General features: G+C 37.4%; 1 protein-coding gene across 1 annotated transcript in view; it reads right to left on the minus strand.

Moving 5' to 3' along the window:
- Positions 1–23,483, minus strand: part of LOC124241216 (DNA excision repair protein ERCC-5-like) — a 68,752-nt gene that overhangs the window by 40,536 nt on the left and 4,733 nt on the right. Inside the window, exons 3-7 of the mRNA XM_046664836.1 lie at positions 22,539–23,134; positions 11,569–11,695; positions 7,962–8,057; positions 7,566–7,670; positions 7,254–7,348 (exon numbers count right to left, since the gene is read on the minus strand). Of these exons, the coding sequence (XP_046520792.1) occupies positions 7,254–7,348; positions 7,566–7,670; positions 7,962–8,057; positions 11,569–11,695; positions 22,539–23,016 (901 nt within the window). The 5' untranslated portion in view covers positions 23,017–23,134. The remainder of the gene's footprint in view (positions 1–7,253; positions 7,349–7,565; positions 7,671–7,961; positions 8,058–11,568; positions 11,696–22,538; positions 23,135–23,483) is intronic.

Below are 23,483 nucleotides of genomic sequence, written 5' to 3' on the forward strand. Positions count from 1 at the left end.
TTTTAATAAGAACTTTTATTATTAATTTTAATGGAAAGCTTTAAGTATTTCAAACTTTCCTCCTTTCTTAAGTCATATGTAATACAGAACAGCTGACTTCTTTAGTGTGACTATAAATAGTAACTACTTTAATGTCCTGGAATATATTCAGGATTTCAGGGGCAAATGAGATAGATAAGAAAGTGTGCTCTCATTAATATTCCCATAATTTTATCTGCTACAAATACTCTGACCATGTCCTAGTTTTCTAGAAGACATGAGGTGGTTTTTCTTCTATGGAGTAATATTTATGGGCTTAGTGCACTCAGGGATTTTTTTTTCTCTCTACTTCAAGGTACAAAACATTCTGATTGATTTAGATGAAGGATCAGCAAACTTTTTCTTAAAGGGCCAGGCAGTAAATATTTGAGGCTTGTGGGTCACAGGCACTACTCAACTCTGCCATTGTGGCATGAAAGCACCCATAGACAAAAGCAGCCAAAAGCAATGTGTAAGCAAATGGATATGGTTGTGTTTAATAAAACTTTATGTACAAACCAGGCTGCTGCCTTATGGGCTGTAGTTTGCCAACTTCTGATTTAGAGCAATAATTCTCAAACTTTTTGACACAGAATCCCTTCTGCAAGGAAAGTTTACAGGGCAGGCTATTCCATAAGAAGGATCAAAGCAGAGTTTCTGTGGCCAAAAAGGAAGTAGGTAATCCAGGTACCCACTCCTCTCCCCCACCAGCCCTGAGGCACTGCCATAGAAATTCCTAGGGCTCAACCAAGCCCAATTTGAGAAATTTTAATAAAAAGAATTTTTATTATAGCTGTTTAATGGAAATCTTTACCTATTTCACACTTTCCTCCTTTCTTAAGTTAAATGTAATACAAAACAGCTGACATTTAGTGTGATTATGGATAGTAATTACATTAATGTCCTGGAATATATTCAGGATATCCTATCAATGTAAGACCAAGCTCTTGATAAAGAGTTGGACAGCACCTCTTTAGGAAGACTACAGCAGTAGTTCTCAAACTTTTAAACAACAGATCACCTGTACCAACCTCCAGAGTGTCTGACCCCATAGGTCTGGGGTGGGGACCAGGAATTTGCATGTCTAACAAGTTAGCAGGTGATGCTGACATTGGTCCAGGGACCACACTTGAGAGTCACTGGTCTACAGTTAAGAAGAAAATCTCATTTAACTTAATTCAGTAAGCAATTTATGAGCAGCTACTAACTATATCAGAAACTGGAGGGGCCAGCCCAGTGGCATAGTGGTTAAGTTCACGTGCTCTGTTTCCACAGCCCGGGGTTCAGCAGTTTGGATCCTGGGCCTGGACCTACATGGCGCTCATCAAGCCATGCTGCGGTGGCATGCCACATAGAAGAACTGGAAGGATTTACAACAATGATATACAACTATGTACTGGGGCTTTGGGGAAAGAAAAAAAAAAAAGAGGAAGATTGGCAACAGATGTTAGCTTAAGGACAATCTTCCTCACCAAAAAAGCATACCTAAAAAAAAAAAGAAAGTGCAGGGAAACAAAAGACAAGTGATGCACAGTACCTCCAGCTTCCCTTATAAGGAAGATGAAACAAGTAACTTTGAAATAGGGTAGAGTAAGACAGTGCCACAAAAAAGGGACATAATTCAAAGGAGAAGAGCACATTAGGCTTGAGGAATCAAGAAGGTGGGATACTCAAGACAGAACTTAATGAAGTGGCAAGATTTCAAGACAGTGGCAAGACAAGTGGCAAGATCCAGACAGAGGAAAGAGCATGAAGAGAAACCAAATCACTGGGGAAAAGGGAAATAATCAGGGAAGAGCAAGTAATCCGGTTTAGAATATGGGGTGTGATAGTCAGTATAGAGAGGCCTACCGGAGGGCACCCCCAGAATTTCAGGACAAGGTCAGAAAAAGATCACATTCTGAAATAAAAGACAGTAAACACAGTATTTAATACATTAAGATAGGCATCCAAGAAAGTAAATCTACTTAGGAGAAGACATATAAATGTGTTACAGATGGAAACTAAATTCAAAACAATGTTCACTCTAGACCAGAGTATATCCAAAAGATCTGAAACTTAAGCAATGAGCAACTACTACCAAATGTAGGCCCATGATCTGTATGTATAGAGAAAGGAGGAAAAAACGACTAGAATTAGCCAGCCTGCTGTACTGTGAGGAGGAGCATATGTCCTGATCAGCCAACAAGAGAATTCCCGTGCCTTTGGTATTATATTTCTCACTCTAAGTTAATATATCAACATGCTGATGTTCTTTGAGTTTGTTCTCTAAAGACTGATCATCTATAGAAGAACTATAGAGAATTCTAGAAGAACATATTAGAATGTATTTTTACACCTTCAAAGACATGAACCAGATTCTGTAATCCAGCAACATAACATCTTGCAAGGCTCTTAGTCCCTTGGCATCTTTTAAATACAACTGGTACATGTAGGACAGCAGTGGAAGGTCAATCTGTATTGGCTTTGAATGGTGCTAAGGAGTTTATGCTTTAAGCGAGCACTAGAGAGCGCCTAAAGAAGAAAGGTATCTGTTAGCACTGCACGTTAAAAAGATTCATCTGGTCTTGTGCCTAATTTGAACTGGAGAAAACCAGTGGATGAGGAATACACAGTCCACCTGAGATGTGCTAAGGCACTATAGTAAGCTGGTAGCAATGGCCAGGGTGAGGGTACATATGAGTTATGTTCAGATAGGACAGAGGTAGCTATTCTCTGTTAAGCAAAAATAATGAGTTAAAATAGAATAAAAATGAAATACATGAATATTAGTATAATTTTCAAGCTGGCTGATAAAAAAAAATGAATCTGGACTTCCCTGGCACAAATGTTGGTTGCTAAATGAACCAACAGTTTGAAGTTACCTGAATGATAATCTAAATAATGATGATAATAATAAGTGAACCAATAGTAGGAAGCTAATGTTGGCAATTTATAGCACAATCTTTTATTGTATTTACATTTCTGAAAAAAATACTTTGTTAAATCTGTTAACGTCTATCAAAATCTCTGGATTTTGTTTTTATTCCATGAATGAGCTCAGTTCACATTTACTGAGGGCCCCTGGAAACGAGCATCGCAGCAAGCACTGGGGAGTTACAAAGTCAAAGCAGCATAGTTCCCAGGAAAACCTAAAGCCTATTGAGGAAACAGGCCTAAGAGTCCTTAAAAAGTAATTTAAACAAAAAAAGAAGATACATGACAAAGAGTTTTCAAATGAACAGCAACAACTGGCAATGGTTTTCAGTACTGAACATCCCAGAGACAAATGAGAAAAGCCTATCTCTACAACCCTTTCTTCCACAATGAGAGAGAACAGAGACTTCTGCTTGACACAGGTATCGCTCCTCCCTCTGAATACAATCAGAAGTTCTAGGGGAACATGTGTGAGGTCCCAGGGCACCATATATGGAATCAAAGTGCTATTGAGAGCAGTTCCTATGGTCAAGGAGCTGGACAGACATATTAAAAAGATGCAACATATAGGGGCAGACCTAGTGGTGTAGTGGTTAAGTTCATGTGCTCCAATTTGGCAGCCCGGGGTTTGCAGGTTCAGATCCCAGGCATGGACCTATACTCCGCTCATCAGGCCATGCTGTGGCACCATCCCACATACACAGTAGAGGAAGACTAGCATAGATGTTAGCTTGGGGACAATCTTCCTCAAGCAAAAATAGAAAGATTGGCAATAGATGTTAGGTCAGGGCCAATCTCGCTCATGAAAAAAAAAGATGCAACATATATATAAAGTAGCATATGCCAAGGGCCAAATGACAGATGCAAACAGCATGATAGGAAATAAGAGGAATCCAGGCCTAACGTGGCAGACAAAGCTTCAGCAGTAAAGCAGGCTCACGTGGGACCACTGATTACTGAAGAGGACGACAAGTAAATTCCAAGGAATAGTCAGATCAATTATCCTTCAGGAAATACACACAGAAAAAGAAACAGTAAGGAATCAAGCATTGTAATAGGAAAAATAAAAACAGAAATAAAACTGGGAAAATATATTATTAAAATTTATTTTAAGAAATTCTAGTAGTAACCACCCCTCTCCCCCAGCCAAAAAAAAGGAATGAGAGAAGAGAAATCAGTAGCTTATTCCATTCTTCAAATGAAAAAGACATGAGGTATGTTTAAACATAGTAGAGGAATTCAGAAAACAATATCAGGTCAATTCATTAAAAGAACTGGAACAAATTTGGAAGACTCTTTAAAATGTTACATTTGCTTAACTGCTGTGGCAAAATTGTCTTGTAAATAAGCAAACAATCATTAGTTTCAAAATAATCTGGAGAATGTGTTTATTATGAAGGTAAGAAGGTATTTTGTTATAATACTGGATTAAATATAGAAAGATCTGTTAAAATGCATAACAAAATTTCCAGAGATTAGAAAAGGAGTAAAAGTAGGGATTCTATGAAATAAGTGAACTTTAAAAATAGCTTTTTTCCTGAGGGTTTCTGCTAAACCATAGAAAATTTAAAGTTCCACTTTGATGGCTGCAGGAAGTATGCAGGAAATAAGCCTGGGGTTGCCCAGGATGGAGAGGGAAGGAAAACAGAATATGTCACCCAAAATAAGCCCTTTGACATAAAAATTATTTTGAGCTAAAAGCAATTAAGTAGTAAATGCAGGAAAAGCTCTCTCAATCCTTCTCTTTTCTGCCTAAAGGCAGGCTATAGATGCTCCTTTTACTGGAGACAGACTCTTAGCCCCAAGATGGCAACCAGAGGAATCTACAAATAAAACGTATTCCATCAGTTTCCTCCCATGTATTTACTTTCCCACAGGTTTCTGCCCTTGGAAGCCTGAAACTGCTTTCCTTTGTCCTGTTATTTATCTACAAATTTATTGTTCTTTGTTGAAGACGCTTTTTAGGCCAAGATTCTAATCCACCTTGCTGAGTTACTTTTTGTTGAGATTTCTCCTGCTTGATGTGTGCTGCACATGTTAATAAGCTGTTTGGGTTTTTTCTTGTTAGTTTGCCCTTTTGTTAAAGGTCTCAGATGAAAACCTAAGATAGGTAGAGGTAAAATTTTTCCTCCCCTACAAAAGTCTTAAGGGGAGAACACACGCAAAGCTGGCACACCATGAGGCTGCACAACTTCAATGTAAAGGTAAATGAGAAATACACTGACCACACATAACAGGGACCAAGGAAATCTGCCTGTCTGAATTTTGGATTGACAGAGGAGGAAAAAATTTCCCCCAAGAATTCATAATCATAAGTCAGTATAAATTATGCAACCTATGTGGTCAAAAAAATCCTCAATTACAGAATTTAAATAATAACTACCCCAGTTCTCCAGGGAACATGCAAAATTAAATGCAAATCTTCTCTGAGGATTCTTAAGATTCCTAAATTCAATCCAAGCCTCAAAGCCTTCCACAGAAATAGATCCAATTAACGGATTACAGTTCTTAAAAAATTAAACACATAAGGAAACAAGGCACCTCAAGTGAGATCCAAAAGAAACAACAGACAGTAGAATCGGATACACTCAAATTTCAGATATTAGATTAAATATAGAAAAAAAGCTTTAATGTATTTTAAAAAATAGTCTGAAAATATGAGTAAAGAACAAGAGACTTTATCTTTTTTTTTTTACATTTTTTGAATTTTTATTTATTTATTTTTGTGTGTGTGAGGAAGGTTGGCCCTGAGCTAATATCTGTTGCCAATCTTCCTCTTTTTGCTTGAGGAAGATGGTCCCTGAGCTACCATCTGTGCCAATCTTCCTCTATTTTATGTGGGATGCCACCAGAGCATGGCTTGACAAGCAGTGCTAGGTCCGTGCCTGGGATCCGAACCTGCGAACCCCAGGCCACCAAAGCAGAGCACATGAACCCAACCACTATGCCACTGGGCCAGTGCCAGAAAAGGAGACTTTAAAAAAAAGCAGATTGGAAAAAGAACTAGATATTTATGGAATGAAAAACATGATTGAATTTTTTGAAAAATTCAAACTCAATGGAGAATACAAAAAGTAAACCAAACACAGCTAAAGAAAAAATTTAGCAACCTGGAAAGTATATCCTTCCTTAGTTTTTAATTGCCTGATCAATTACTGAGAGTAGTGTAATGAGAGTCTCACCAGAAACAGAAAAATGTATGAATACACCATTTATAGCTACCCTTTCCTTAGGGACAGGCCCCCTGCAAATGCACAGAATTCAACCAGTAAGAATAAAAGCTAACATTTATTGAGTCGTCTCTGTGTCAAAGGGCTTCTGTGTCCATCCTTGCCAAGTCCAGTTTTAGCAAGAATCCTGCTGTCAGTTTAGAGAGAATCGCCCAGCCTTGATATCTGATCAAGTCCTCATCCCCCACCCTTGATGTCTAAGCCCTTGGCTTGCCCGTTGTAAGAATCCTGTTAGAGCAATTTAGCAAGAATCCCTCGACCCTGGATGCCTCTTCTTAGTAATTTTCCATCCATTGACTCCTCACCTTGCTAGTTGACTATAAATTCCCAGTGGCCTTTGCTGTATTCAGGGTTGAGCCCAATCTCTCTCCCTATTGCAATATCCTTATTACAATAGTCTTGAATAAAGTCTTCCTTATCATTTTAACAACTGTCAAAATTTTTTCTTTAATGCTGTATTACAGTTTTCTGATTTATAAAGTCAAAAGATTATTACGCAATTTAAAAAATGGAAGTTATTAAATAATGCAAATTATTTAATTAGCATATAACTAGAAAACAATCCTTAGGATCAACTCCATTACTCTCTGTTATAACCAAGACTGTTCTATGATAGAACTGTGTCACTTCCACAGTCCAGTGTCCTGTTGTTATATGTTATTATGCAGGTCTAATATCAAATATTCTAAAATCCTTGCATTCCCTTTCAGGAAGAACTGCAAATTCCACACCACTTCCTGAAAGAGTTTTACCAGCACGGACACACACACACACACACACACACACACCATGGACCCAAACAATACAAACAACATGTTAAAGTAGTGTTTATGACATACCTTAAAGTTCTAAAAGTTCTACATGCAAAGATGAAAAGAGCTAAAAATATTCAACTATTTATTGAAAAGTGCTGTACAGATTACTATTATGATTTCCTCCTTGGATAAAGAGATATAAAAGTAAGAGACTGTGTTTAGGGTTTATATAACGTCCCATGAATCAAAACAGCCAATCTTTGAGATGGATCCTAAAGCATATAGGCGTACGTGCACACACACGTTTGTGTGAATCTTCTATATGTTTACCTACCGGTTTCTCCAGCTGTTTTATTCTTCCCATGAGGCTTATACAGAACATATGAGCATCCTTTTACATGGAAATGGTCATTAATTTGTCTGAACCATCTGAAAAATAACAAGAAGATTTGCTCATAGCAACAGTTCCATAACAAAGGGGACTATTCCAGTTCTAGAGAAATTCAGGCAGAGCCCAAGTCGGGCATATCTACTAGAGATTAGGGCCCAGCAGCTGGATACATGGTTTATTACCAACACACATCTAGAGCATTATTATTTTGCAGAACTAAAAGTAAGGTATTGCCTCTAAGCGAGGGCTTCGTACCTCATAAGTGTTGTATTTCCAGTGAAAGGGCCAAACCTAATATCTTCAAACGGAGGTTGAAAGCCCAAAATATGTAAAGCTTCTTCTTGAGTAATAGGTGGAAGACTACAAAAGAAACATTGCCCTTCATTTTACAATTCCTGTCATATGCAAATACAAACTGTCTTAATGTTCATATGTCTGATTTGCAAACAATTTTAGTAATATTTTTAATTTTTATTTTATTGAAAAATAATACATGCATATATTTTTAGCTAAAAGGCTCATAAGAAAACACAGCAGCTTTCTCTCAATTTATGAAAAATCTATTCTTAAAAATCTTCCATTATAAAGAAAGCAACACAAAATAACATTTGAATTTGGGGTTTGGGGATACCAATAAGTGAGCATACTTACCTTCCAGCTCCCATTGTGCTATATAAGAAATTCCAACAGGAAATTAATGAGGAGATACCACAAGAAGTCTTATATTGTGGTCGGCTTATGCAGTACCTGAAAAAACAAAAGACTGGTTTTTTCACTTGAATGAACACAAAATGTGCATAATAAAAATATAACACTCATGGTAACTAAAAGTGTTAACTTAATGAAACTTTGATCATTTAAACCAATGTAAAATCTTTATTGATTTAAAATACTTTTAGATTTATTAAACATATCATAAATGCCTAACAATAAATCATCCATTTTAATAAAGATGGCTAAGTATGACTACTAGTTAAAGCCAATGGAAAAAAATTAATGATATATAAATTTAGAAACCAATTACTAAAATTTCAATGTAAACTCCTAGCTGCACCACATCCATGATTATCTGCAACTTCAATTGTAGGAGTTCTTTATATATTCTGGATATTAACCCCTTATCAGATATATAACCTGCAAATATCTTCTCCCATTCCATAGGTTGCCTTTTCACTTTGTTGATTGTTTCCATTGATGCACAAAAGTTTTTAAGTTTGACATAGTCCCATTTATCTATTTTTGCTTTCGTTACCTGTGCTTTTGGTGTCATATTCCAGAAATCATTGCCAAATCCAATATCATGAAGATACTCCCCTACATTTTCTTCTAGGAGTTTTATAGTCTTAGGTCTTACATTTATGTCCTTAATCCGTTTTGAGTTGATTTTTGTGTAAAGTGAGGGTCAACTTCATTCTTTTGCATGTGGACATCCACTTTTGCCAGTACCATTTGCTGAGAAGACTGTCCTTTCCCCATTCTGTGATCTTGGCACCCTTGCTGAAGATTATTTGCCCAGTTACGTGAGGGTTTACTTCTGGGTTTTCTATTCTGTTTCATTGGTCTACATGTCTGTCTTTATGCCAGTACCACACTGTTTCAATTACTGTAGGTTTGTAATACATTTTGAAATCAGGAAGTATGTGGCCTGTGTTCCACTCCTGCAATCACCATCTTCCCAGCCATTCACCAGAGGCAGTGTCCTCAGATGGAAGTGAGGGGTAAGATAATAAAGTGGCGATCAGCACGATGTCTCCTTCTGCAACTCTCCCTGCATTCCTGGAGTGCTGAACTGGGTCTCCACAAAGAACACTGATGCTTCTCCACTGATGTGACTGTTCACACCCCTAGATCTAATCAAAGGGTCACTGGATGGTTTCAGGACCATCACATGAACTTTAAGGAAACCTGCCTTGTCTGAGGCCAGCAGTGTTCTGTGCAGCTCTCAGTGTCTTCTCTCCACTAGTGCACAGGATTTGATAAGTGTGCTTTGGAGCCTGTAGTTTGGGGATGCTGCTATTTCTTTGTTTCAGGGAAGACGGAGTTTTTGCCTGTTTTTCATCTTGTTGTTATTGTTTTAATGGGTTTGAGGGAAGGAGTGGAGTAGAAAGACCATACTCTGTTGTATTTAAATTTCTCCCTTCCATCTTAAACACTTCTTCACAAAGCCTTGGGATCAACCCTAGGCACCCTTAAGACTTTTCAGGGCCAGCCCCAGTGGCCTAGTGGTTAAGTCTGGTGCACTCCACTTCAGCAGCCCAGGTTCAGTTCCTGAGCGCAGACCTACACCACTTTTCTGTCAATGGCCATGCTGTGGCTGTGGCTCAGATACAAAAAGAGGAAGATTGGCAATGGATGTTAGCTCAAGGCGAATCTTCCTCAGGAAAAAAAACAATTCGTACTTCTTCATCAATCCAAACTTGTTTACTGGTCTTGTTCATAACAGGCTTAAAACTTTAATCAACATTCTTACTGTCTTCTGTGGATCTTTCCATTCCAACCTTGATCTTGTAATATTATTAGTGGGAAATAAGTTTGTCATTCTAGTAATCTTTCCCCTCAGGGTATTTCTTCATCTGTCCTTCCTCATCCAAGCCTTTATGGCCTCATGTGTTATACTATTAAAATATAATTTCTCATATATATTGTTAAAACAAATCTTACATCTAAGATTTAAAAGCAAAAATGGGCAAAGCCTTACTCCAAAGTAACTAAAATTAATGTTTTCAATTCTAGTATCTCTCTCCAATACACTCTACATACTAACTGCCAGTTTATCTTCATAAAATACCCTTTTCTTAAGAAATCATCAATGGCTTCTCTCTCCCCCAGAAAAGAAAAATCTAAATCCTTAGCCTTATGTCCAAAAAATAGATCATGACTTGTGATATAAAGAAAGAGCATGGACTTCAGAGTCTGGCTCTCTCCAGGATCAATACAAGATCTACTCCTTTGCCATGAGGGGTTGAGCAAGTTTCTTAGCTTCTCTGAGCTTCACTCCAGACAAGCTGGTCTACTCTTCGTTACCAACACACCAGGCACTTTCTACCATCCATTCAAAGACCTTTAGACCCTCTATCCTCTAGGTTTTCTCTCTTAAGACCCAGCTCTTCAGTGAAGCCATTTGGTGATCATTACCTCCTCTCATGTTGATTGTTTATTCATACCCATCGCCTGACATATTGGCTGAGATATTCTATATTTTTATGCTTAGGCCCTTCTTCTCAATTAGATTTTAAATCTTGAAAGAACGAAGACCATGTTTTGTGCATCTCTGTATTCTCAGAGTAATTCTCAGACAGTAAAGGGTCCAGTGTTTATTAAGTGATAAAAATCTAATATTTCTAAAATCTCACACAAAAGAATTTTAAAAACTAGAGATTAGTAATATTTAAAAACTATTGAGAATTAAACCTTTCTTTCTTTAGAATAGGGACTGTATTTTAAGGTAACCAAAGAGTCCCAGTTAGTAAGTGGGGGCTCTTCTTATTAGAAGAATGCCAGCTAACAAAGTCAAAAGAAATGCTAGAATTTTGAAACATCACCATTTCGCAACAAGGATTCAGGCAGAGATTGGTCAATGGGTTTGGCTAAAACCACTAGGTGAAAAGTCAGTGGGAACCTGGATATTAGCCAGGCACCACTGTCGCCCTACAGATTACTTGTTGGTTGTAGAAGGAAAATAAAATAACTTGATGATGTGGGCTAAGGCTGTCACCACCTTAATCCAGTAATCAGGCCTAGAATCTCCATACTGGATGACTAAACACCATGGACCTCCTGACGTGATGCAGTGTGAGGGCACAGGATCACTTAGGCAGTATGCTTATCCAAAATGTTTAACCAGAATCTAACCAAGTCTTTATATCTGACTTCCAGTTTAGAGGAAATATTGAGGTTACAGGAATAATTTAGATAACTAATAGAAAAAAATCAGACAAATCCAGAAGGTAGGACATTCCACAAGCTATCTGGCCAAGTCTTTCAATAAGTCAATATCCTAGAATTTGAAAAAAAAAAAAAAAAAGAGTGGGGTGGAGACTGTTCTAGATTAAGAGAGATTTATGGGCCACAACAAGCAAATACAATGTGTGGTTCATGATGGGTCCCACTTTGAACAACCAAGTGTGCAGATATTTTCAGAAAACTCTAGGAAATCTGAATTTAGCCTGAGAGTTAGATACTGAGGAAATAGTGTTTATTAGGTATGACAATGGTATTGTGGGTAGGTAAAAAAAAAAGGTCAAGTTTTAGAGATTACCATCGTCTGAGGTCTAACACTTTCCGCTGCTTAATATCTTCAAGAGGAGAATACTGAGGCCACTCTCTTTGATGTCTTCCTTTTTTATCTGAAGTTTTCTTCTTGCAAATTTGTTTCTTTCCATTGCCTAGAATACAAGAGTATAAAATAAGCAAAATGTTTAAGATGAAGTAAACTGCAATGCAATATAATTAATTATGTAGCAAAATTAAAAAGTAACTGCCACTAGTTTAAAAAATGATATTTGCAAACATATTGAAGAAATACTTGAATCTTCAGGAACACTCCCCTACCTTAAAGAGAGAGAGAGAATAAAAACAAATTTAAACAACCATGAATGTTATTTCCTATCAGGTTCCTATATTCCAATTCCTGGGCTAGTCGCTTAGCTAGTAAAAGAATCAATCACAAAAATCTTTAGCCACACCTAGAAAATCAAATAACCAACAGTAAAATATTTAACTAGATCACTTTCCAGAAAATGAATCCTTTCTATAAAACAATAAAACCATATTAATGTAACTCTGTTAAAAAAGTAAAAGCAGTAGATCCAATAATACAATGATGTAACGTTTAAAAATATCTCCAGACCTACAGAGGCCACAAAGTGGATTAAGAATGATGCAGATATGTACATTATTAAAATGAAACTTTAGCACCAGTGACTAGAATGGAAAACAAAGTCTTTTTCTCTGTGTTACACACACACACACCCATACACCGCACACACATTCTCCCAAAGACCCATAAGACAAATAACAGTGGTTACCTATGGGGGAACAACAAAAGGGAGACAAAAGTGAGAGTGAGACTTCACCCTGTTTAGTTTTTACACTTTAATTTCTGAACCATGCTAATGGATTACCCAGTCAAAAAAATTTCGTAAATTAAAATATTAATAAATAACATCCAAGCTTCATTTCACTAAAATACTATTAACATTTCAGATAGTTATGCTCAAATACTTTAATAACTTTCACACATATTACATTTTAAATGAAATAATCAAATCTGTTATAAAATTAAATAAAATACAGTAATTTATTTTTTAGTTATTCATAAGTTGTAAAACACAGATTATATAGATACATGCCAAGAAAACAAACATGGAAAGGGATCCATTTTATTAATTTGAGATGTTCTTTAATGAAACCCTTTGGCACCCACAACCAGCTGGAACTCAGAGACCATGGTCACACAGGGAATTTCTCTAATTTTTGTAAAATGTCATAATCACAAACATGGTAATATCCAGAAGCAAGGGTTTTTTTCCCTTCCTTCTAGTTATTCTTCCTAAGTCTTCACAGAGAACACAAAATTTTTCACAGAGCTGAACAATCACTGACAAACATGAGCAAAATCTCATTCTGACAAATTTCTCTTACTAATAACATCAATCTTAGAGAGTGAGAAGATGGAAAAACTCCTTTCACCACATCTTGCGATGTCTTCACTACCCAATAATGACTTGATTCCCTGAGTAGTTTTCCCAGCCACTTAAAATTTTAGAGGCTAATGAAGCACTGTGATCTGTGACCTTAGCGGCCCACAGAGTGGTCTGTACCCTCATACTTTCCTCTAAGGCTTACAAGAGCCTGTCCTCTGTTCTCTTCTAGCTCATTCCCATGAGCCCCTGGGATAAGTAAGCACCTATGATCCAAATTAGCATCTTTCATAACATCCCCACATGGCCACACAGAGAGCTGGTCCCACAGGCAAAATTCCATTCAAAATGAGAGAAGGAAGCTCTGACAAAGTGCAAGCTGAGTTTGAGAGGGGAACATAAAGAGCAATGCCTGAATACTTCTATCACATCAACTCCAGTAACCTTCGTCCACTGCCTTGTCATTGCTGTATTCCTTCTTCCATTCCTCCTCACCCTACCCACAACACACCCGTAAAGCCCCAACACCAAAATTACATATATATATTTACACACACACACATACACACACATACACCTCTATTCACCACACTGGCTTTTAGAGAGAGGTATGAGGATAGCAAATAAAAGTACAATATCCACCATTTTTTTGACCTAAGGAACCACAAGACAGAGTTCAGGGCAATCACTGTCACTGGAAAGTGAGGTGGTGGGGGGGAACCCCAGAAAGAAGAGAGCCTGAGAATGGGAGGCCCAAATTCTGTATACAAATTTGGCCCAAATCTTGGGCTGACTCCTGAACCATACATGCATAGAGCAGACCCGAGATAGCACAGCTCAGGCTAAAACAATTGAACTGAGATTGAGATGTCCTCAAGAGACAGAATTTGCAGTTTTAGTTGAACCAAATTAATAACTGATAACATTAAAAACACATAAAACACTCTTGGAGAAATACACTAGAATCCAAAATCACCATAACATAATATTTCCAATATCTAGGATACAATCCAAAAGTATCGAACATGTGAGGAAACTGAAAAATGTGACACATTCTCAAGAAAAAAGATAAGACCAACTCTGAGATGACCCAGATCTTAATATTGGGAGAAAAGGATTTTAAAGTGGATATTATAACTATGCTTTATGCGATAGATAAAATGAGATAGACAATGAATGAAAAAATAGTGAAACCAAGATAAAAAACAGAAACTATTAAAAAAATGTAACTTCTAGAACTAAAATAAATAACATCTGAAATAAATAACTCATTGAATATACTTAATTATCTTCAAGAGATTCACTTTAAATATAAAAAGACACAGGTTAAAAATAAATGGATGGAAAAAGATATACCCTACAAACACTAGCAAAAGAAAGCTGCAGTAGCTATATTAATATCAAACAAAGTAGCTTTCAGAATAAGAAATATCACCAGGAATAATGAGGGACATTTCATAATGATAAAAAAAAGTCAATTCATCAAGAAGAACTAAAAATCATAAATGTGTGTGCACCTAATAACAAAGTTTCAAATACCAAGAAAACAAAAAACAACAGAATTAAATGGAGAAAAGGCAACTCCACAATCATATCTGGAGATTTTTAACACCCTATTTTCAGCTATTGACAGAACAAGACAAAAATTAAGTAGGGGCCAGCCCCACAGCTGAGTGGTTAAGTTCACACACTCTGCTTTGGTGGCCCAGGGTTTCACTGGTTCAAATACTGGGCACAGACATGGCACTGCTCATCAGGCCATTCTGAGGTGGCATCCCACGTGGCACAATCAGAGGCACTCACAACTAGAATATACAACTAGGTACTGGGGGGGCTTTGGGGGAAAAGAAGAAGAAGGAAAACAAAAAGGGAGAAAAAAAATTGAGTAGTGAACAAGAAGACGTGAACAACACTTTCAAACACTTTGACCCAATAAATATTTACAGAACACAATGCCCAACAACCATAGCCTGCACCTTCTTTTTGAGTGCACATGGTACATCCACCAACATAGACCACTTGCTGGGCCATAAAACAAGTTTCAGTAAATTTAAAAAGACTGTGATCATATGTCCTCTATCCACAATGGAATTAAATTAAAAATCAATATTTAGAAAAACCCCAAACATCTGGAAATTACATAGCATACTTCCACCTAATGCATGTATCAAAAAAGAAATCACAAGGAAAACTAGAAAATATTTCAAATGAAATGACAATAAAAACAAAGTATCAAAATTTGTAGGCTGCAGCTAAAGCACTATTTAGAGAGCAATTTAGAGAATTAAATGCTTACAGTAGAAAAGTCTCGAATCAATGATTTAAGCTTTCATCTTAAGAAGTTAGGGAGTGATGTCAGCATCATGGTGGAGTGAGTTTTTCCAGTAATCTTTGCCCTCCAACAAAAAGGACATTCATACTCCAACAGAGGACATCCAAACACAACACAAAAACATCAGAGAGACCCGCACAGCCATACGATGGCGGGCAGAGAGGCTGGTGCCCCCCTTTGGAGGAGGTGGAATGGGGTAAGAGAAAACTTCGCTCCTGCTCCTAAAGACTGCAATCCAGGACCACGGGCAGCCTCCGAGAGGGAAGGAACAGGGGAGGGGACATTCACTCACAGGAACATCAAGGACTCCCGAGGGCTGCTGCAGCCTAGAGGGAAGCCCTCCACCGGGGCAAAAGCTTTCGTGGGTGATGACCTCATCAAGCCAACACCCCAGGAGAGCAGATAGCAAGAGCAGAGGGAGAAAGCCCCAAGAGCATGCAGGAGAAAGTGCCCCTCCCCCCACCTGCTCAGCACTGCTCCATCCCCTGGGATTTGGGCTGAAGGAAGATGGCTTGGAATACATGGCTCTTGACCCCAACCCAGTGGCAATAAGTGGTAACTGTCACCAAATAACACCAGGATGTGAAAAAACAGAGCCACTCCCTCTAGCAATATCAGACATTATGTTAGATCTCCAGACCAGAGAGAAAATGACAAATACCCAGAAATCAGTTCTGAGGACGGAGAAATATGTAATCTAAATGACAAAGAATTCAAAACAGCTATCACCAAAAAACTCAACAAGGTAAAAGAGAATGTAGAGAAACAACTCAATGAGTTCAGGAGCTACTTCACAAAACAGACTGAAACTATAAAGAAGAATCAATAAGAAATATTAGAGATGAAAGACACAATGGAAGAAATAAAACAAAATATGGATTCCCTGAACACTCAAGCAGACACCATGGAGGAGCATATCAGCATAATCGAAGATAGACATGTTGAAATGCTCCAGATAGAGGAGGAGAGAGAACTACGACTAAGAAGAAATGAAGAAAGTCTCCAAGAAATATCTGACTCAATTAGAAAATGCAACAGAAGAATTATAGGTATTCAAGAAGGAGAAGAAAAGGAGAATGGAGTAGAATGCTTGTTCAAAGAAATAACAGCAGAGAAATTCCCAAACCTAGGGAAGGAAATCCATGTGGAAGAGGCTGCCAGATCTCCTAAATATGTCAATGTAAAAAGACCTACTGCAAGGCATATAGTAGTGAAACTGGCAAAACTGAATGACAAAGAAAAAATACTAAGGGCAGCAAAGCAAAAGAAAATAACCTACAAAGGAACTCCCAAGACGCTTTCAGTGGATTTCTCTGCAGAAACCTTACAGGCTAGGAGAGACTGGAATTACATATTCAAATCTTTGAAGGACAAAAACTTTCAGCCAAGAATACTCTATCCAGCAAAAATATCCTTCAGATATGATGGAGAAATAAAAACTTTCAACAACAAACATAAGCTAAGGCATTTCATAGCCACAACACAGCCCCTACAAGAAATCCTCAAGAAGGTCCTCATACCTGAAAAAAAAAAGGGACAAAGGAGTCACAAAGCACGGAGTAAGGAGACAAATAGGTAGACAGAATCAGAGCAGGCTAGGAAATACTCAAGTGTAGCATTAAAGACAAAGGGAAGGAAAACACAAAAACAAAGATAATCTTGTCATTTTAACCACAAACTCATAAGACAAGATGGAAGAAGATGTGAGAAAAACAACTTAGGAGGGGAGGAGGAATGGGACTGAATCAGTTTAGTCTAAGAAAATTAGAGGCCATCAGAAAACGGACTATCTTATCCATGAGATTTTGAATACAAACCTCAGGGTAACCACTAAACAAAAAGGCAGAACAGAGACACAAATAATAAATAAGGAGAAAACAAAGAAAAACAACATAAAAAACTACATAACTCGATTAGTAGACCAAAATACACAGGATGAGAAACAAAGGAAACACAGGAGAACTGGAAAATGAGTGATACAATGTCAGCATTAAGCCCTCATATATCGATAATCACCCTAAACATAAATGGATTGAATTCTCCAATAAAAAGACACAGAGTGGAGAGATGGATTAAACAACAAGACCCAACAATATGCTGCCTCCAGGAAACACATCTCAGCTCCAATGACAAACACAGGCTCAGAGTGAAGGGATGGAAGACAATACTCCAAACTAATGGCAAACAAAAGAAAGCAGGTGTTGGAATCCTTATATCAGACAAAGGAGACTTCAAGATAAGGCATGTAAAGAGAGACAAAGAGGGACAGTATATAATGATCAAAGGGACATTCCATCAAGAAGAAATAACACTTATAAATATCTATGCACCCAACACAGGAGCACCAAAGTACATAAAGCAACTATTAAAAAACCTAAAAGAAGACATTAATAATAGCACAATAATAGTCAGAGACCTCAACACTCCGGTCACATCAATGGATAGATCATCTGGACAGAAAATCAACAAGGAAACAGTGGAATTAAATGAAAAGCTAGACCAGCTGGACTTAACAGACATATATAGAACATTCCATTCAAAAACAGCAGAATACACATTCTTCTCAAGAGCACATGGAATATTCTCAAGAATAGACCATATGTTGGAAAACAAAGGAAGCCTCAATAAATTTAATATTGAAATAATAACAAGCATCTTTTCTGATCAAATGCTACAAAGCTAGAAATTAATTACAAGAAAAAAGCTGAGAAAAGGATAAAGATGTGGAGACTAAATAACATGCTATTGAACAGGAACTGGATCATTGAAGAAATTAAAGGAGAAATAAAAAAATATCTGGAGGCAAATGAAAAGGAAAGCATACCATACCAACTCTTATGGGATGCAGCAAAAGTCATAAGATGGAAATTCATCACAATACAGGCTCACCTTATCAAACAAGAAAAAGCCCAAATAAACAATCTCAAACTACACCTATTTGAACTAGAAAAAGACCAAACTAAGCCCAAAGCCAGCAGAAGGAGAGAAATAAAAATTAGAGCAGAGATAAATGCTATTGAAACAAAAAAGGCAGTAGAAAGGATCAATGAAACAAAGAGCTGGTTCTTTGAGAAGGTTTACAATTGACAAACCCCTAGCCAGATTCACAAATAAAAAAGAGAGAAAGCTCAGATAAATAAAATTAGAAATGAAACAGGAGAAATACAATGGATACCACAGAATTACAACAGACTATAAGAGAATACTATGAAGAACTATATGCCAACAAAATGGACAATCTAGAGGAAATGGATAAATTCTTAGACTCTTACAACTTCCCAAAGCTGAATCAAGAAGAAATAGAGAATATGAATAGACCAATTACAAGTAAAGAGATTGAAACAGTAATCAAAAGCATCCCAAAGAATAGAAGCCCAGGACCAGATGGTTTCCCTGGGGAATTCTACCAAACTTTCAGAGGGGATTTAATACCTATCCTTCTCAAGCTATTCCAAACAATTAGGGAAGATGGAACACTTCCTAACACATTCTATGAGGCCAACATCATTCTGATACCAAAGCCTGACAAGGACAACACAAAAACGGAAAACTACAGGCCAATATCACTGATGAACATAGATGCAAAAATGCTCAACAAAATATTGGCAACCCAAATACAGCAATACATCAAAAAGATCGTACATCATGATCAAGTGGGATTCATACACATACACAGGGATGGTTCAACATCTGCAAATCAATCAATGTGATACACCACATTAACAAAATGAGGAGTAAAAACCACATGATCATCTCAATAAATGCAGAGAAAGCATTTGACAGGATCCAACAGCCACTTATGATAAAAACTCTAAACAAAATGGGGATAGAAGGGAATTACCTCAACATATATAGGCCAACATATATAGGCCATATATGACAAACCCACAGCCAACACCATACTCAATGGGGGAAAACTGAATGCCATCCCTCTGAGAACAGGAACAAGACAAGGATGCCCACTATCACCACTCTTATTCAACATAGTACGGGAGGTTTTGGCCAGAGCAATTAGGTAAGAGAAAGGAATAAAAAGAATCCAAATAGGGAGTGAGACGTGAAACTCTCACTGTTTGCAGACGACATGATCTTACATATAGAAAACCCTAAAGAATGCATCAGAAAACTATTAGAAATAATCAACAACTACAACAAAGTTGCAGAGTACAAAATCAACTTACAAAAATCACTTGCATTTCTATACTCTAATAACGAACTTACAGAAAGAGAACTCAAGAATACAATTCCATTTACAATCACAACAAAAAGAATAAAGTACCTAGGAATAAATTTAACTAAGGAGGTCAAGGACTTATACAATGAAAACTGTAAGACATTATTGAAAGAAACAGATAATGACATAAAGAGATGGAAAGAGATTCCATGCACACGGATTGGAAGAATAAACATAGTTAAAATGTCCATACTACCTAAAGCAATCTACAGATTCAATGCAATCCCTATCAGAATCCCAATGACATTCTTCATGGAAATAGAGCAAAGAATCCTAAAATTCATATGGGGCAACCAAAAACCCCAAATTGCCAAAGCAATACTGAGAAAAAAGAACAAAGCTGGAGGCATCATAATCCCTGACTTCAAAATGTACTACAAAGCCATAGTGATCAAAACAGCATGGTACTGGCACAAAAACAGACATACAGATGAATGGAACAGAACAGAAAGCCCAGAAATAAAACCACACATATATGGACAGCTAATCTTTCACAAAGGTACCAAGAACATACAGTGGAGAAAAGACAGTCTCTTCAATAAATGGTGTTGGGAAAACTGAACAGCCACATGCAAAAGAATAAAAGTAGACCATCATATCATACCATACACAAAAATAAACTCAAAATGGATCAAAGACTTGAAGATAAATCCTGTAACCATAAAACTCCTGGGAGATAACATAGGTAGTACACTCTCTGACATCAAACTAAAAAGGATATTTTTGGATACCATGTCTTCTCAGACAAGAGAAACAAAAGGAAAAATAAACAAGCAGGAGTTCATCAGACTAAAGGGTTTCTGCAAGGCAAAAGAAACTAGGATCAAAGCAAAAAGACAACTCACCAATTGGGAGAAAATTTTTGCAAATCATATATCTGATAAGGGGTTAATCTTCATAATATATAAGGAACTCACACAACTGAACAACAAAAAACAAACAGCTTGATCAAAACATGGGCAGAGGATATGAACATTTTTCCAAAGAAGATATACAGATGGCCAATAAACACATGAAAAGATTTTCAACATCACTAATCATCAGGGAAATGCTAATCAAAACTACACTAAGACACCACCTTATGCCTGTTAAAATGGCTATAATCACTAAGACTAAAAATAACAAATGTTAGAGACGGTGTGGAGAGAAGGGAACCCTCATATGCTGCTGGTGGGAATGCAACTGGTGCAGCCACTATGGAAAACAGTATGGAGATTCCTCAAAAAACTAAAAATAGAACTACCATATGACCCAGCTATGTCAATTCTAGGTATCTACCCAAACAACTTGAAATCAACAATCCAAAGTAACATATGCACCCCTATGTTCATGGCAGCACTATTCACAATAGCCAAGACATGGAAATAATCCAAGTGCCCATCAATTGATGACTGGATAAAGAAGATGTGGTATATATATATATATACTCAGCCAGGAAAAAAAAAGACAAAATCATCCCATTTGCAACAGCATGGATGGACCTAGAGGGAATTATGCTTAGCAAAGTAAGCCAGACTGAGAAAGACAAACACCAGATGATTTCACTCATATGTGGAACATAAACAAGCACATTGACAAAGAAAAGAGTTCAGTGGTTTCCAGGGGAAGGGGGGTTGGAGGTGGGCACAGGAGGGGAAGGGGAGCACCTAGGTGGTGACAGATAAGAAATAATGTACAACTGAAATCTCACAATGACATAAACTATTATGAACTCAAAAAAAGTTAGAAAATGAAGAACGAAGTAGGCAGAAGGAAGGATATAATGAAAAGCAGAAATCAATGAAATAGAAAACAATTGATAAAACTAACAAAGCTGAAAGCCAGTTATTTGAAAAGATGAACAACACTGATAAACCCCTTGTTAGACATAAAAAAAAAGAAAAACAAAAAAAACCCCAAATTTCCAGCATCAGGATTGAAAGACGAATTATCACGAAAGACCTCACAGACGTTAGAAGATAAAAGGGACTTAGAAACAACTCCGTGCCAACAAACTTGACAGCTTAGATGAAATGGATAAACTAAAATTTGACAGAATTAATGGGAATCGAGACAACTCCAATATGACAGAGATTTTTAATACCCCTCAGAAAACACAAGGAGAAAACACTTCCTAATTTCTCTTAGGAGACCTGCACAGCCCTAATTCCCACATCTGGAAAAGATATTACAAAAAACATTATAGACCAACCACCCATAAAGACAGACACAAAGTGAAATTCCCCTGACAGCCATAAAAATTACAGATTTACATAACATTCTGTGAAAGAAGCTGATTTTGCAAATGAACAAGAACTATGGAGATTGTACAAAATGATGCAAGAAACCTGGAAGTAAAAGACAAATCCTAGTTCTATTTCTTACTAGCTGTGCAACTTTGCACAAGCAATTTATTCCCTCTAAGCATCATTTTTTTTTAATCTATAAAATTGGGATACCTACCACATAAAATTCCCGTATTACCGTGAGATCAAAAGAAAGAAGCGAAAAGCATCAGTATCTGCCACAGGACCACCACAACGCAACTGGGAAGGCTGTGCATTGCACCCTAGGTGAACAGCACCCTCTTAAATTGTGCAGTACACAACCTACTCAGTGGTACCTGGCGGCCTTGCTGGATGCTCAAGAAATTTTAACAGGAACAAAAAACCCACAATGTTATACAGTAGAAAAGAAAACTAGAGGTTTAATCGGGAAATATGCGTTCATGTCCCTGCAAGGCTACAAAGTACTGGTATGTTATTCTAGCCACGTCATTAGCCTTTTCTAAGCTACCATATCTATAATACCTGCATTTTACAGTGTTCTTAGATTTGTCAAAACTCTCAAAACGCAAAGGTGATGTTTGAAGCTTCTCGTGGCAACCCATTAATGAACTAAATGTCCTATGCGCAATTTTTTAATTGACAGACAACATTCGGTATTATAAAAGGCAAACATATTTAATGGCAAAGTTAAACAAGTTATATTCTTTGTTTTCTTATTATTTTCACACGTGTACTTCATGCCTCCTCCCTTACCTGATTTGTGTTTCATATTTGTGGTCACCCCATCAAATTCAGATTTATCAATTTCCCATGCGAGAGGTAGCTTGCCCAGGCTATTGGATAAGTTTTCCAAGCTATTTTCTTCATTGTAGATGATTTCTGATGTACTCGTCGGGATGCCAATGTACACTGATGAATTGTTTCCAGCAGATAAAGAGGGACCATCAGGGAGGCAAGAAGAGCGGGCTGGATTTGGAGTTTTATAGATTGAGGTTGCCTGGTTGAGAAAGGCATAATCTGAACAGATAGCATAAATTTTCTCTCGAGTGTGGGTCACTGGACAGCTCCACGGGTAGTGATGATCTCCTTTGGGACCCAAGGGCGCTCCTGAGGTACGAGTGCAGAAAGATTGTACAGCACCTTGTAGATTCTCTTCAGGAGACTTTCTCTCAGATTGGTGCTCACCATTTCCAGAATCATTTGCCCTTTCTGCTTCTGCAACGTTAGGCATTGAATGTAACTATAAAAGTTCTGTTATGAGGAAGAAGCTGCAACTCTGTTTCTTGAAAAACAACTGTGACAAGTGTTTACAGCAGTCTACAAGAAGTTGAAAGCTGCAAAATGGGCTCCTAAGAAAAGAGGAAGAAAGATCAACAATCCATCAGACACTACAAACAACCCTAAAAAAAAATCAAGTGTTCCATATGCCTTCATTCAATAAATATTTATTTTACAACTACTATATGCCTGGAGTCATGATCACTGACCATCCATTTTATTTAAAAAATTATTTTAAAATAATGCATTAGAATAATAAAAAAAGACAAATAACCCAATTAAAAAATGGGCAAAGTAGGGGCCAGCCCTGTGGTCAAGTGGTTAAGTTTGAGCGTTCTGCTTCGGCGGCCTGGGGTTTCACCAGTTCGAATCCTGGGCACAGATGTGGCACCGCTCGTCAAGCCATGCTGGGGCAGCATC

Source organism: Equus quagga, chromosome 6 (genome assembly GCF_021613505.1).
Source record: "Equus quagga isolate Etosha38 chromosome 6, UCLA_HA_Equagga_1.0, whole genome shotgun sequence".
Lineage (NCBI taxonomy): Eukaryota > Metazoa > Chordata > Mammalia > Perissodactyla > Equidae > Equus > Equus quagga.